This window comes from Rosa chinensis, chromosome 3, assembly GCF_002994745.2.
Source record: "Rosa chinensis cultivar Old Blush chromosome 3, RchiOBHm-V2, whole genome shotgun sequence".
In the NCBI taxonomy this organism is placed as follows: Eukaryota; Viridiplantae; Streptophyta; class Magnoliopsida; order Rosales; family Rosaceae; genus Rosa; species Rosa chinensis.
In genome coordinates, this window is record NC_037090.1 from 551,437 (window position 1) to 566,846 (window position 15,410).

Below are 15,410 nucleotides of genomic sequence, written 5' to 3' on the forward strand. Positions count from 1 at the left end.
ATTAATATCACTAGAGTTTGAACTCACGATCTTTCACTTACTTATGAACAAGAGTCTCACGCCATTAGATCAAATAATATTGGACAAAAACTTGTGTCACTAGACTAACTGATATCGGTTAAAGTTTCACAGTTCTAATCAGGGTAAAATGGGATTAGGGGGGAAAATGGTACTGTTTTTTATTTATTTCAACGGGTTAAAGCAAACTTCCTCCGAAGGCGGAAAAGTTGTTAAGAGCGTTAAACCGGCGGGAAAAGCTTGATAGAGAAGCTCTATCTCTGTAATTACAAAGCGATCGAAGAAAAAACTTGGCGGTAAATATATAATTAAACTCAGGTTTACCCAAAAACAGAAACAAACAAAATAGCAGTTAGCTCCCCAAGCACGTGTTAGCCATTTCTGCATGCATGGACCGATTAAGCCTATACATAAATACAGCACCACTACGACGCCACACACCACTCATTTTCACAGAGCCGGTCACGGCGACGGAGCCACGGCGGAGACTGATCGAGATTCGCATTTTCTATCATGGCATCGTCATCCTACTACCTCCGTCGCCGCTCCGCCGCCTCCCTCCTCCTCCGCGCTCTCTCTCAGTCTCAGTCTCACTCTCATCCTCCGGCGCGTCAATTCCACCTCCTCGAGAACCCTAACCTTCTCTCTCCTCACGTCCCTGATCTCACTCGGAGCAGGAGCAGCAGTGCCTACTCGTTTGCTCCGACTCGCACTCTCACTCTCACTCCCTCTCTGTGTTTGGATTTGGATCAACTCGCCGGAGTTGACTCGGCGGCGACTCCGTCGGCGGTTTTGAATTCCGGCGCTGCTGAAGGGTCGCTGCTGCACCTGCGTCCCATTCAGGACTTGATTTCAGTGCTCGATTGGTTCCATCAGCTCACTGGTTTACCATGGTAAATTACCTAGTTTTACTGCTCTCACTGTGTTTTGTTCACTAAATTTTACTTAATTTTATGGCTGGCTTCTGTTTTGGTTGGAAAGTAAAAGTAAAGCTTCATTCTTGGTTAAGAACTTGAACACCAGATCATGGAAATATAAAATCGATCTGTTTCCTTTTATTTCTTTTGCTTTATTAATTAATTATGAATCTGTTTTTCAATTTTACAAATTAAACTATATACAAGTGTTACAGTATGAAAATTTGAATATGATTTTTTTTGTTTTTTTTGGCATTTGAATTATTCACAGGTGGCTAGTTATAGTTTCCTCCAGTTTGGCAATGAGAATTGCATTGCTCCCCATACTCATTGTGCAACTCAAAAGGTTGAAAAGGATTGAACCATTTCTTCCCAGATGTGAGTTTTGGATTTTCACTTCAGTTCATTTGAGTGCTGTTTTGCTTTGAATAATCCTAGTTTCATATGCACTTCGTAACAGTGCCTCCTCCCGGGTCATCTTGCTACTTAGCAAAGAGTTACTTTCGTCGAATTTCTCTGTTTGAAAAGAGGAGGAGGGAAATAGGATGTCCCTCATTTTTATGGCTAATTGCAATCCCCATTGTTCGGGTAATTCTCTTTTCTGATTTAGTACTTCTATCATATGAGGTCTCGAAATTAACATATATGTCATCCATTAATTCTCATTTGATCTACTATGTGTTATACAAGTGCGTGGTTTATTTAATCAGGTTTTGATTACTTTTAAATGTGAATTGGATTTTGAATCAATGATAACTGATAAGACAAGAAAGGATAAAGTTAGATGTGGATGATTTTGCAAGTTTGACTTCAGTGATTAATCATTAATCTTAGTTGATTTGAAGGGTCTTCTGTTTCTGTGATTCTAGGAATGCCAAGCTTCTCAAGAAAGTTTAGATTATGGTTGTAAGAGAAACATGTATTGGTCTTTCTACCACTTGGAATATTGTGCTCTTTTAGATATTGATGTTTCCCTCCCTTCCACTTCATATGCAGGCTCTGTGCTTTTCCCTCTGGTTCAGAAGTATTCGAGAGATGTCACTCAGTAACCATCCAGGGTTTGATTGTGTGAGGCACTGAATGCTTATGACGATACACACATGCGTGCACTCAAATTTAAGAAACTTATTGGTGAACTTATTGCTATCTGTGTCACGTATTCATAGTTGAGGAGCTAGCTAGTATGAGATTGTCTTGCAGACTTGTTTGCTTTCTGGAAGCTACTCTGACACTTTCATCTAACTTGGTCATCTGTGAAAGAGAAGAATGTTGATAACTTCATAGTTCATGCTTATGGCACAGTATCTAAAGTTTAGATACTTTTTACATGAAGTTTAAAAATCCAGGACCAATGACATCGAGTATATTTTATTTTTTATCTTTACTTGTGTCTTGTAATGTAACTTTCTCAAGTTTTATGCGATGCTTCTCTATATAGCTCAACAAAACTGCTGACAATATGGTGCTGCTTATTCATTGGCTTTACTTGATCCAGCTTTACTTTACTGTTGAAGGAAGATGAACATTGAATGATTGAATGTATTGGATTCATTTCAGGGTGGCACTTTATGGTTCCAAAATTTGACCGAATTGCCTCGTGATGTTTTAAGCTGCATCTTCCCTTTAATGATTGCTGGTTTGCATTATAGCTATATTCAGGTAATTAACTATGCTCTGGTCTCTGTTAATGGTTTTCATTTTTTTTTTACCATCTCATCTATCTTGACTGATTTCAACCCTCAGGGTGATTATATAGTATCACAGTTCTTAAACTGTAGATATAATGCTCTTGTCTTCTCCAAGTTGATTTCATTCCTTCATCAAAATTTCTCTCATATCAGTCCTAAACCAATGCCTTCTGTTTGATTCTAATAGTGGACATGAGTAATATTTGTCAATTATAAGAGTACATCTGACGTTTGATCTCCTTTGACTTACCAGAATTACTTTAAGCCATCTTCAGGAAGGAAGTTCATGTTTGGCTTATTATCTGAAGAAGTGAGTAGATTCACACACGCAGAACATATACCAACAGAAATGACATCTCTTGATGCTTTCTACCTCCCTTTTTCCATGCATCGGTTTTTATAAGATGCACTCTTTTTTGCTTGCCAGTTGAAATTGCATTTTATATTCTTTGGTGGAAAAAAGTGTATTCATTTTCACACAATTGATTGGAGTTCTGTTTCTTATAATTTTTATTGCAGGAATTTAAGTTCCAATTGAAAGTTTTGACGCTGCCTATCTACTTGTTTTGCTATTTTGTTCCTCAGGTAATTTGTTAATTTATTTGTGTGAAATTAGGCTTTATTATATTGGATCACATGAGTTTTCTCTATGCTGGCCCTTAGAAAGGTTCTACTTGCTCACATTGTATTGCAGGGATGTCTAGTCTATTGGGTCACAAGTAATTCACTCAATATTATTCAGGTAGGTCACTGTACTTTTTTTCCCTTAGATAGCCCTCTACATACTGTTGAAGAACTTTGTTTAAAACCTTGGCAACTTTAACCTCAAGTTCAATATGTCAGGCTGCAAAAGGCTACTCTAAACAGTATGAAAACACTTCTTGGCCACCTTATCTTGTATTTCATCCTTTGTTTCTTCTTGTACTATTTCTCTTGTTGTTCCCTTTTGTTGGTAAGAAACTAGGTTTTCCCAATTACATCTGGCTGCACTCACCTTTTCAGGCATTAGCTCTGGCTGATCCTCGTGTATGTGCAAAGTTGGGGTTGCCAGACAAGAATCATAGTAAAGAGACTTCGAGTTGTGAGGAGTTGGATAATTCTAGACTATCACCCTTGGTCTCTCCTATGAAATCAAAAAAGATATCTCCGCAGATCCCATCCCCTAGAGATCTGAGTAATGTGAGTATTTATGAAGTAAAACGTTGTGCAATCTGTGTTTTTCAAATGTTTCTGTAGGTATTTGCACAGTCGTAACTTCATAGTTGGGACTGTTGACAGCTTTCAATCAAACTCTTATCAGAAGGACATAAAGAAAGAGCACTACATTTGCTAAAGTAATTGATCTCTGCTCTTCAAATACGTATATCTTTATTTTATCCCATCATTACCTATTGTCCTACTTCTATGTAGGCTTAGCCAGCTCTTTTTTATGGTTGTATTAATATTCTGTTTGAACAGAATTGCTCTTGAAAAGGATCCTGAATATATAAGAGCATTAATTCTTATGGGTCAGACTCTATTGCAAAAGAAATTGAATGCAGAAGCAACCGAGTACTTTGAGCGTGCTATAACAAAGGTCTACATTCATGTCTACTTTATATCCTCTCTGTTAAGGACAAACATAAAATAACTTTGGAATGAACATAAATTAACTTGAGAGGGAGAGAGATTTGATTATGAGAATGAAGAGTAATGTGTGTATTTCATTTCATTCAAAGGAGGTATTTATAGGGATACATTTGGAGTAAATAATGATACAACTTGATGGCATCTTCATTTGTAGCCTCATTTTGTGGCATCTCCATTTGTAGCCTCATTTTGTGGCATCTCCATTTTCAGCTCCACATTGTGGTTGTGATGATGATGATTGCCACACTTGTTCCCCATTGGTATAAAGCTTGACTCACAAGTCACTATACCTAAAATACCTATCTTATACATGACATAGACATTTTATACTATGAACAATACAACATGTTTCATATATACTACAACACTCTCTACCTTTTTTTCTCTGGTACCATCATGGATAGTTTCCATTGCAATTTTATGAGCTGTGATTATAATATATAGTCAATGGGAAGCTACTTTCTAATTTCTTATCAGATCTTTATTGCTGGTCATCCGACAAAAGTAGAGGACATTGATAATCTAATTGTTGCATCTCAGTGGGCTGGTAGCGCCTACATACGACAGGTGAGGCTCAGTAATGTTCTACTGACTGTCAAGCTTTCCTTCGAAAATTTTGCGGCTTTGAAATTCCATTTATAGTTGAATATATATCCAAGAAAATGTTGCTGTTGGGGTTTTCATTAGTCATAGCCATGGAACTACCAACTATACTGAAGTCGGTCCATAGCTCAAAATCTTTTATATTTTCAATCTTTTCCCACATGTTTGAATAGGGAAAAATGGAGGAAGGGATTGTACACCTTGAAAGAATTGCACAGTTGGAAGAGCCAAATGAACCAAAGAGCAAAGCTCATTATTTTGATGGGTTGTTAATGCTGGCAAGGTATTCTTATTGTAGTAAATGGTGAAGAAAACTTGCACCTATCTATATAAACTACTTGAGTATTGATCCTAGCTTGGCATTACAGTGCTCTATCAAATGTGGGTCGCAAGGATGAAGCTTTAAAGCATCTGCGCTTGGCTGCTGCTTCTAATCCTGCTTACAAGGAATACTTGGAACAATGTAAAAATATGGATGACAGTGTTGTCAGTGGTAATAGGAAAGTCCAGCAAGACAGAAGAAAATTGGGCAACAAGAAGAAAGACAAGAAAAAGAAGAATTGCTAGCGTGTTAGTAACATCGTGCCTGTATAGTCGTAGAAGGGTTGTTGCTTGATGATCGAGTGCAATTGATTAATATTGTAAGGTGACTGTATGAGCTTCCTCTTGCTCAAGAGTTTGGCTCTGAAACTTTTGCATGAACTTCTGTTAAAAGTAAGGTACACTTGGTCCATGGAAGTATATTAAATGCTGGATTTTGTTTTGTTTTTTTTTTTTTTTTCAATGTACTCAATATAGCAAAATCAAAACAACTAGTAATAGAAGGAAAAACATAGCTTTATTCAATTGCACATTTCTTTATACAAAAATAATCATTGAATTCATTGAGTAATTACACTGTACAAATTGCAGTACATACAACAAATAGAACAGGGGAGAAATACTAAAATGGAATCATGTATGGGAATACCCATATCCCAGCCTCAGGCAACCACTGTGATTCTGTTGGCAACAAGGTCTGGCTTGAACAACTGGACACCTCAATGTTAGCTTTATAGCTTTTAGTCCCATCTCTGGTTTTCCCTTGCTGATCTGTGTACTTCCTCAGGTCCATGCAACGCGGTACAATGCAATTTGATTTTCTACAGTCTTTCGAATGCAAAATCAATCCAAGCCATGCCTTTTTACATAGTTCACAACCTCCAGCAGCTCGAACACTGCACTTCTTTACATGGACAAATAGCTTTTTAATTTTGAGGCAGTTTGTGTTAGGGTAAGAGCAAGGCCGGTTCTTGATAGGGTAACACACAGCAGCATGTTCCAACACATGGAGCAGTTCCTTTATCAATGCTGGACTCAATCCTTCAGTCAGTTGTGTCTCTCTACTGATCTTTGTCACACGACCAACCGTGGGTGAACTGCCTTTGTCTTGATCAATCTCACATATCCAGCTCTGATCAGCAACTTTATGGCCAATGCTGCTGCATGTCTTGTTCTTCTCAGCACTAGTCAGTGCAGTAAGATCACTGAGATGATGGAGAATCATCAGTGAGGAATACTTGGCCTGGCGTAGGGTGTCAAATTGATAATGATTCTTCACACAGAAGTTCAAGAAAGAAGTCCTTTCCTCAAATAAACCATTGTTCAAAATAACCTCTCTATCCTTTGTATCAGGAAGCTCATAATCCTCCAGTAGTACTATCACCCGAGAGAGCACATGTTGTTCCATGTCGACTGTCATGTGCATGTTCTTCCCACCACAAAGGCTATGGCATTTTTCACAAAGGTGAAAGTTTTTGCATTGACTACAAGACCAGTGTTCCCCAGATAATATCGCTTCGTTGCAGCGTATGCAAACATACTGCAAATCGACAACCATGAAATTCTCCCTGTTGGTTAAGATAGCATCCCCCAGTTTCTGCATCAGAAGAATATCTTTGGTGGAACCATCAGAAGCATTTGTATGTCCCATCGCTTCTAAAGTTCTCTTTCTAATTTTTGTCTCCTCCTCCTTGCCAATCTCCTTGATCAAATCTTCAGCAGCATTAGACCAATAGTCACCATCAAAATGTGGCAAACGAGCTGCTGTGACCTTGGAGTGGCATTCCCCAGTACTACTAGGAATAAAATACCGATCATATAAGTTGGTAGTGCCGACCACAATCCCTTCATTACTTGCTTTCTTTATCATCGACTGGTACCATTTACGCAGCTTAACGGGCAAGGGTGTCTTCTGCATTGGTGGATGGCAGTACAGAATATAATCTTCTTCCTTTGAAGGGGGGCAGGCCCATATGTAGGCGGTCACGAAGCCTTGTTTCTTGCAAAACTCAAGGTATCCTATCAATACTTCATGGTAAACAAATGTCCGAAGAGCTTCTCCTGTCACAGCTCTTGCTTCTGCAGGTCTGAAGTACTTGACTGAATCAAGATATGATATATAAACACAACCCTTATTTGGATAGCTACATTCTGAGCCGAACTCCTGCACATACATTCCGAAAATACACACATCTACACCATCAATCTTCTGAAACATAAGAATGACCTTGGATTTGTATGGGAATTCAGCAGGGTAACTCTGTTCAGGAAACAGATCCAAATACTGCTGCTTCACTTTTACTGTTTTCCCAACCGATAATACCTCTCTTACAACAAGACCTTCCACACCTAGAACCTCAGAAGATTCATTTCCTTTATCCTTTGACCTTCTCTTTCGTCTCTCTTGCTCAAGGCACCTAATGAGTCTTTTCTCTATGTGGTCACTAAGAGTACTAGTTGGCAGATCTTTAGCACAAAAACCAACATTTTTCGGCTTGTGCTCTCCGAATTCCATCTCTTTCAACAGACATTTGAAACATACATACTCGTCCGAATCACGCTTACCATTATAGAGAGCACATATCTGATGTTGCCACCCCTCACACCTACCACACCGCACCCAGGGCTCTTCTATTTCCTCATCATTTTTCTTCTTTGCAAGTGTCGCCTTTGAAACTTTGATATCCCCTAATGAGATATCTCCACTTCTTGTATTATTATAGCACCGCGAACAGAAACAATACTTTGCACCATGCTCAGTTGGTGTGCTGTAGTAGTTTGCTCTCTCCTTGATCCGGCCACCACAGTTTGAACAGTACAATGGAGTCGCCGCAAACAATAGCCCACCGGATGCACAAAACTGACACACTCGATCATAGTTTGAACAATGCATTGGCGCTGCGGTAGACAATAGACTCAGCAAATGAGCATTGATGTGCTCTTCTGTTAACACTCCATCCTTTGTTACTTCGTCGACAAGTACTTCTGGTTTCGGCACCTCTTGTATGGAGTTTTCAGCCTCTCCCATCTTCACTTGCATCACTTCAGAATCCAAAGACACAGGAGACTCACACTGCGAGTGTGCAAGTCCTTCTTTACTCTCAACCTTCAACCTTTTGGAACAAGGAGCCGTATCTTCACTGCTTCCCGAACCAAGTACATCTGAATCAGCAGGCTGTTGTGACTCTTCAGAAGCAACAGTAAGGCCTCTCTTTCGGTTCCAGTTTCGTTTGCACATCTTTGTCGCTGGTGGCGGCTGCACATTCTGCCCATCAAGATTTGAGACTTGTGGGTCTTGCATAACGTCGACATTATTAATATCCGAAGTCGTCATCATGAACCGGCCGTTAACATCTTGTTGCTTGGTATCGAAAGCAATCCCTCCTATGAAATCATCAAAAAGGCTCGAAATCGAAGACAGTTGCGGGTAGCCCTGAATCCGACCGCCGAAAATCTCCGATGAACTACTGAATCTCTTGATCACATCCATCTCGTTGAGTCCATTCAGGAATTGCGATCTGGAAACCTGCGGCAGACTAGAACCCTAGAAGTACTGGCACGAATTCAGACGACCGACCTGAAGCGAAAAACCCTAATAGGAAAGGAAAGCGAGATTTACGAGCAGATTTTTACTTGGATTTCAACCACACAAGGAAAGGCCAGCAGGGTTTATAATTAAAGAGAAAGCCTATTCCCATTAGGAGATGGAGAGACACGTGTTTTAGAAATTTTTTTTTTCTTTCAGAATTTTATTATTATTCGTCACCTAATAATAAAAGGAAAGACAACAGAAATGTTTGTTTTGATAAATAACAAAAAATATTTGTTGCCGATTTTGGGCCGTGGTGATAGTTACCCGTTTCTGAGTTGAAGAAATTGTAAAACTTACCCTGCAATCGAATAAATAGTCAAAATTATCCTGTAATAATTTTTCTAAAGTTAAGAATATCCTTAAATTTATCTAAATACATTTAGTTATGATATTGTGACTATATGGTAACCCGAAATGCTTTTATCTATGAGAGGTGATAGGCACACTCTTTTGCTCTAAAAATGCTAATCACACAATGAGTAGAGTTTTACACTCCCTTATCCATTTTAGCATCCATCGATCAATTCTCTACCGACTCCATTCACCGATTGTATTCATTTGTTCAAATTCATCTCCACCGAGACCTATATTGGTTAACTAGCCAACAACTAACTAATATTGTGAATTGTGAAAAACACATGTTCAAATCTCACTGCCATAAAAAAGAGGTCCGAGTGGAGTGAGATAAATAATAATAATAAAATTAATTAATTAAAAATTGTAAAACTCCGCAAACATGTTTCAAAAAGAAATAAAACAGTAGGCTACTCATTAACAAAAACTATATCCATGAAAAGGAACGACCACACTATAAACGTATATATCCTTGTCTGAAAGGCTATGTTTGGACTTCTGTTGAAGAGTTTGTAGCTAAAGAATGGAAGAAAGACTGAGCCTCTACTAGTTTTTCCCTAAGCATCACATTGTACTCGTACAAACTTTTAAGATTCTTCTGAACATCAGACATATCCATTTCAGCAGGGTCCTTCAGTTCTGCAGTGAACAAATATAAAAGTAGCATAAGGACGAAAGAAAAGCCAAAATGAACTTGAGGCGGAAAAAAAATGGTGTCACTGTTCTGAATGAGTTGATTCTTACCAAGTGAAGGGGGTGGAGGAATGATATCATCATTTGTGAGAGATGATGCTTTAGGCAGGTACGAATCTTGCTCGCACGAAGCAACACCTTGCTGTTTTCCATTCCTTGTAGAGGCAAGTAATTCACTTTGCAGATGCTGCGAGACGAGTATAAGTGAGGTATACCGATTTAACATGTCATGTCCACATTTTTCTCAATCAATAAAGTAAAGTACAAAATGACACTTCCATATTAACAGATAAGTTAGCTACACCTTAAGTTTATCCTTGAAATGACAACATTCAAACCCTAATCAACACACATTACATCATTTTAAAAGCCCTTGCACAATGTTCTTGTGGTTATAATGTAAAGCCATGTAAAAATAAACATGTAAATTTGGCCTAAGCAATTGTAAAAGTTATAATATGAGGAATTGGACTTCTCATACATGATGACTTGATACCCATGCTTTTGAGAAAGAAACAAAATTAATGATGACTCACAGGTCCAACTCCAGCTCCAGAATTTGATGAACTTTCCGGAGGGTTCACTCTAGTTCTCGATGTATAAAATTCCACATCCCCATCAGTGTCCAAGCACTCTTGAACGACAGTCTGCACAACATAAAATTTAGGAAAATAAGTCATTTTTTTCAGAGAAGTACCGTAACATTATGAAATAAAATTTTGAAAATGGGTCTTTCAAGCGACTAAACAGGTATATAATTATAAAACATTACCTTCTTGTTATTTAAGCTGAGTTTCCTGTTAAAACTAATGGTATCTGCTTCATGGTGCATTCGCTTCTGTGATGTCCCACTTCGGAGTACTGGTTGTGTACTGAAAACAGTGCAAAATGATCTGTTGTTTGTGCTCTCATAACATTCATCCAATGCTTTGCAGTTCCATGTGTACATCACATATTTCCTCAACTAGTGAAAAGCACATGAGTCAGTGAGTTTAACATATCAAATCAGACCAATATCTTATCCAAAAGCAGCAAAAACAACTATGAGACTCAGACAAATATGAACAAAAATAAAAGGAAAACAGAAAAGAAATTACTTTATCCCAATGGTCTTGAGCTTTCCGCCGATTTCTGATCGTGCGCAGCACACTATCTTCATTCCGGAGTTTTTTAATCCTAAACTCACACTTCCAAAGTTAAAAAGGACAAATTCATTAGAAACATATAGCATACGAATGACCAGTAGAAAAAACTTCAACTTTCAGTCAAACTAAATTATCACTGGAAAATATACAAAAAGATGCTGAGAGGCTGCTAGTTTTACACATAAATTTGAGACTCAGGAACTGGAGAAGTACATTTGTGCCTGCTTTAGACCATAACAAGCCAATTTCATGCCTAGGGCATAGCTGGAAGATGGTAGGCCAGTAAGAACAAGCATGCATGCCAGTAAAGGGAAACCACACAGGTTTCTGATGGAGATACAAACCAAGCACTACTTAAAGTGACAGATCTGTGTACTTGTCTATTATCATTTCATTTTCATAACTAATCATGAAAATAGACTTCGAAGATGACGAAGCTTGACAGGGCTTACCATGTTGCCCAAAGAAAGTTTGGCTGTTTTCAGCTGTTGAAAACAGCATTGCATATGCTGTGATTTCTAGCAAACAGAAATAGGAGACCCCTAAAGGGACTGTCATTGCAATTTAATATGGAGAACTTTCCTAAGCCTAGTGCAAACACTCACTAGTTGTGGTCTGCCCTATTGACATTATCTTGATTTTGGTTGCAACCTAAGATTTTTCCATTATGTGTCCTTTGAAACTTTTCATAAGCATGAAAATGGTGATGAAGAATGAAGCAAAACTTTGAGGGTCAAGTATCATACTTGCACCAGAAGGTAGAAAAATATGCCAATGGAGATGCAATACAAGCCGCCAAGATCCGCAAGGAAGCTCACTGCATTTTAAGGTAGAAGAAAAAATTACATCATAACATACAAATAAAGAGAATCAATAACGTTACATGAATTAAAAACTGAATACTTCAACTGAGACATGTGGCAACAAGAAAATCATTTGTTGGTAAATTGGGATTAAGGAAAGATTGCAACAACAGAAAAGGATCAAGATCAAATTAAAACAAACAAAACCACAAAAGTTGCAGGTTACTATGGGTAGAATTAACATAGAACATACTGAAAGGATGGATCTTGTTTACTTAAGGGAAGCACATATTACTTACCAGGACCCATAATATTTCGCTTATCTATCTCCACAATGTAGTCAGAGAGGAAGTTGATGTACAATGTAGTGTTAAGTTTTCCATCCTTCGGACTTTGAAGGGATGCTTGGAGCTGACTTGTGTCATTAAAGAATGAACCCGGTACAAACGCATGAAACAAAGGTTGGATGAGCCTTAGATCATGTAGATTACGGTATATCCGCGGAAATAAACTGAATTTCAATATATTTGTATTACTCCCTCTGAATGTAACTGGTCTATCATCCAAAGTACTTGCATTCTTCAGGGTTCCACTAACAAAACTCAGATGTCTTTTATTAGCATGGCTCCTTGTAGTAAGATTGAACTGAAATCCAACAGCAGCAGCAGGATTATCAGGAAGATCAGTGAACTGCCAGGAAATGTACATATTGTCTTGAATTGGTTGACAATTATTGCACCTAAGAGTTATCCTTGGTCCTCCACTTGTATTTTGACATGAGTAGTTCCCAAATTTTGACAGAGGAACCACTCTGTAGTCGATGAAGCCAGGATTTCCAGTGACCAAAGTACCAAGATCACGTAAGTTTGAACAGCTCATACTAGAAATAGTGGTTATGTTAAATTCCAGGTCATTGTTGAACAAGGCCAAATCAGGTGCATTTGATGCTCTGACATTATGTACCTCGATACTTCTCTTAGTTATGATTTGGTAGAGCAACCTGTAAAAAAACTGAAAAGCCGAGTAAATATAAACTAATATGATGAATAGTACTCACAAAAAGAAATCCATGCAGCTAAGAAACAGCATGAACAGAGAAAGTTTTCACAAAATACTCACGCAGCAAACAAACCAATAAAGAGTATCCAGCTTGCTGTTGAAAACATTCCACCAAGTTCTGTTTTCCGTTTCTTAACCATCTTTTGATCATCCTATACCACAAATGAAGCTAGTTAAATCCATTGTCATAATCTGATATCAGGATGAACAAGAAAGCTACTGATAAAACTGCCTCTTAAAAGGAACATCTAATTGAATGTTGGAAAGTATCTTCAATAAGTAGCATAGACAAAGCTCACTACAGATGAGTTATCTACAAAAGAAAATAAAATAAAAAAGCAAATGAGAGAGCAACCTGACAGAAAAGCTAAACTGTACGAATAGTTCGTCAAAAAGATTAAAGGTATAACAAAAGGTCTCCGAATACAAATTTGTGTGTATTTTACACCACAGAATTACATCTCTTTTTCAACAAACATGAATCCACTCCCATGATAACCTTACTATTCAGTTACAAAGCTCATTTTATGCTGCACCAATCTTTTCTTTGCCTAATATTTTTCTTCCTTCAAATGGATACATTCAAGCAAGCCAAGAGCAAAGCAATGAAAGAAGTTGGAGTTATACAAAGTACATCAGCGTTACTGCACAGTGAAAGCAAAACCCAGAAGTGGTGCAAACAGCAAAACATCTCAAATCTAACACTCTTAAGTTCCCAATCTGCAACATTTTGCGCATATATACTAACTAGCTAGTGAATCAATCACAATTTACATCATAATGATTAGGTTCCACAAACTTGCCCCAATCCGACAATTACACTAACCACAAAAAAGCTCACAAATTGTTCATCAAAGCTATTAATTGAGACGAGAGATTAATTAATCTAGCATAAAAATGAGCCATGAAACTAACTAACCAGCCAATGCCTAGTGGCAAAGCAAACATCCAATCTGCTAACCCACCATCTAAGCCTGAACCAGATGCTCCTCCCATCATTCCCAACCTTGGTACACCTCAGAAACAAGCAGAACACAAACCAAGAAAGCAGCAACACAAGCGTGGCCTCCAAGAACACGGCTTGGGATTGCGTGAACTTCTTGATGGAGTCAAAGGAGAAGATGCTCTGCGGTATGCCAAAGGCGAAAGAGTCGTCGGAGACGCCGCCGTCGGTGGAGATGGTGGAGTTAGCCGTGAAGAGGACGCAGGCGTGGCTGGTCCGGTTCTGAAGATACCCAACTGCACAAGCACAGTGGCTTCCATTGTAGCTGAAGCTGTTTGCTGGGCAGCTCATTCTTCTTCACGAAATGGTTTTGTGGGTTTTGTCAGAAACGAAGAAAGATTTGAATTGTGGGGGTTTGGACAAAATGGCTTGTGGGTTTTGTTAGAAACAAAGAAAGATGAAATCTTTGCTTGGATTTGTGGGTTTTGGGACAAAACGGTTTGTGGGTTTTGTTTTTTTTTTGTTTGCTTTGGATTGTGGTTTTTGGACAAAATATTGTGGGTATTGCAAATCATAAAGTGTGCTAGTGTTGTTTTTTTGCTGAAATTGCTGCTGAGAAAACCGGAGGGTGTTTGTAAGAAGAAACGAAAAAGCAACCAATCTTTGATTTTGGCGCTTTTTGGGGGGTCAAAGCTGAACCAAGCTGGGTTACAAGTTGTGAGTTCTAGGGAGGGATCACGCAATAGTAGTAGATACGTTCCTTTTAGACTTCCGGAGGTTTCTTGTGTGTTTGGGAAGAGCTGTAGGGGAAGCAAAGAATGTGAAAGCAGCTTCTTGTCGTGGCCAGTAGATTAGAAAAGACTAGCATTCTAATTAAAAAACTTGTATATTCTGATTCTTTTTCTTTTCTCTTTTTTTCCCACGTTGTGTTCTTCTGGTCTCCTTGTAACAAAAAAAAGAAAAAAAAAAGACTTTGTGGCGTATGGGATCCTCAACGTCCATAAACAGTTCAATGGAGTCCACATGGGGTTTGCAAGGAAGCAAATAAAGGAGACGGCCATAGTTGCTTGGCCAGTTGGCTATCTGTATCAATCAGCCAGCTTTTATTATTATTATTATTATTTTAATAAAATTCTATCAATCTTTTGACATCTGTTTCTTTATACCAAGGAAAAAGAAAGTCCTTAATCTCTTATCATTGAAATTCAGAATTTTTGGCTGACATTATACAGGTGGACAGGTAGTACGGGTACATGCTGCATACTAACATGTGGAAACTTAGTTTCTTTCATAAGTTTCTTTTATAAATTATCTCTGTCTCATAATTTTACTATTATAATTTTACTATTGCTAACACATGGAGCTCAAAACTTTTAATAAATTTTCCAGATTTTTTCTATTTTTAGTATTAAGATACTTTGGATATATCATTTTTTAAATTATTTAAAAATTATAATTTAGATGTGCGAAAGTTTTGATTGAAAAACTAGAATATGTGATTTTTGAAAGAAAAAAAATCATGTGCTTTAATTAACAGTTTTGAGTGAAAATTAATATTTTAGACAAATAATTTTTTGTGTCTTCGTGACTAAACGGTGATTTCAAACCCTCAAATATTAGTCCTTGCTCCCCTTTGTGACTTTGC

General features: G+C 38.0%; 3 protein-coding genes across 7 annotated transcripts; 1 reads left to right on the forward strand and 2 right to left on the reverse strand.

The window, feature by feature from the left end:
• Window positions 1-450: 450 nt before the first annotated feature.
• Window positions 451-6,105, forward strand: LOC112192406 (ALBINO3-like protein 2, chloroplastic). Of its 5 annotated transcripts, none has more exons than XR_005808833.1 (16): window positions 451-911; window positions 1,207-1,313; window positions 1,396-1,523; window positions 1,932-2,003; window positions 2,493-2,594; window positions 2,877-2,933; window positions 3,143-3,208; window positions 3,318-3,365; window positions 3,626-3,802; window positions 3,902-3,957; window positions 4,082-4,199; window positions 4,730-4,819; window positions 5,029-5,138; window positions 5,224-5,574; window positions 5,768-5,871; window positions 5,964-6,105. XR_005808833.1 is itself a non-coding variant. In XM_024332120.2 (14 exons), exons 1-14 carry the CDS (start codon window positions 532-534, stop codon window positions 5,420-5,422), a joined length of 1,710 nt encoding a protein of 569 aa, XP_024187888.1. In that variant the 5' UTR covers window positions 451-531; the 3' UTR covers window positions 5,423-5,625. The 5 variants fall into 5 exon arrangements, 3 of the variants coding, with proteins under 3 accessions (XP_024187888.1, XP_040373141.1, XP_040373142.1); XR_005808834.1 differs by having other exon boundaries at window positions 5,224-5,569; XM_024332120.2 differs by lacking the exons at window positions 5,768-5,871; window positions 5,964-6,105 and having other exon boundaries at window positions 5,224-5,625.
• LOC112192407 (probable histone acetyltransferase HAC-like 1) lies at window positions 5,799-9,085 on the reverse strand. Its single transcript, XM_024332121.2, has one exon. It carries the CDS (start codon window positions 8,664-8,666, stop codon window positions 5,799-5,801), a length of 2,868 nt encoding a protein of 955 aa, XP_024187889.1. The 5' UTR covers window positions 8,667-9,085.
• Window positions 9,086-9,454: 369 nt separating this feature from the next.
• Window positions 9,455-14,650, reverse strand: LOC112193368. Its single transcript, XM_024333490.2, has 9 exons — window positions 13,742-14,650; window positions 12,883-12,974; window positions 12,063-12,763; window positions 11,707-11,777; window positions 10,913-11,002; window positions 10,588-10,779; window positions 10,352-10,462; window positions 9,867-10,002; window positions 9,455-9,761 (listed from the first exon to the last, which is right to left on the reverse strand). Exons 1-9 carry the CDS (start codon window positions 14,114-14,116, stop codon window positions 9,607-9,609), a joined length of 1,923 nt encoding a protein of 640 aa, XP_024189258.1. The 5' UTR covers window positions 14,117-14,650; the 3' UTR covers window positions 9,455-9,606.
• Between the last annotated feature and the right edge of the window lie 760 nt (window positions 14,651-15,410).

Coding starts and splice junctions, on each gene's coding strand:
- LOC112192406 (XM_024332120.2), top strand. CDS start 532: ATGGCATCGTCATCCTACTACCTCCGTCGCCGCTCCGCCGCCTCCCTC. Junction 912..1,206: donor CAGCTCACTGGTTTACCATG/GTAAATTACCTA, acceptor AATTATTCACAG/GTGGCTAGTTATAGTTTCCT. Junction 1,524..1,931: donor TTGCAATCCCCATTGTTCGG/GTAATTCTCTTT, acceptor CTTCATATGCAG/GCTCTGTGCTTTTCCCTCTG.
- LOC112192407 (XM_024332121.2), bottom strand. CDS start 8,666: ATGGATGTGATCAAGAGATTCAGTAGTTCATCGGAGATTTTCGGCGGT.
- LOC112193368 (XM_024333490.2), bottom strand. CDS start 14,116: ATGAGCTGCCCAGCAAACAGCTTCAGCTACAATGGAAGCCACTGTGCT. Junction 12,975..13,741: donor TTGCCACTAGGCATTGGCTG/GTTAGTTAGTTT, acceptor TTTGTGGTATAG/GATGATCAAAAGATGGTTAA. Junction 10,463..10,587: donor TCAGCTTAAATAACAAGAAG/GTAATGTTTTAT, acceptor TATGTTGTGCAG/ACTGTCGTTCAAGAGTGCTT.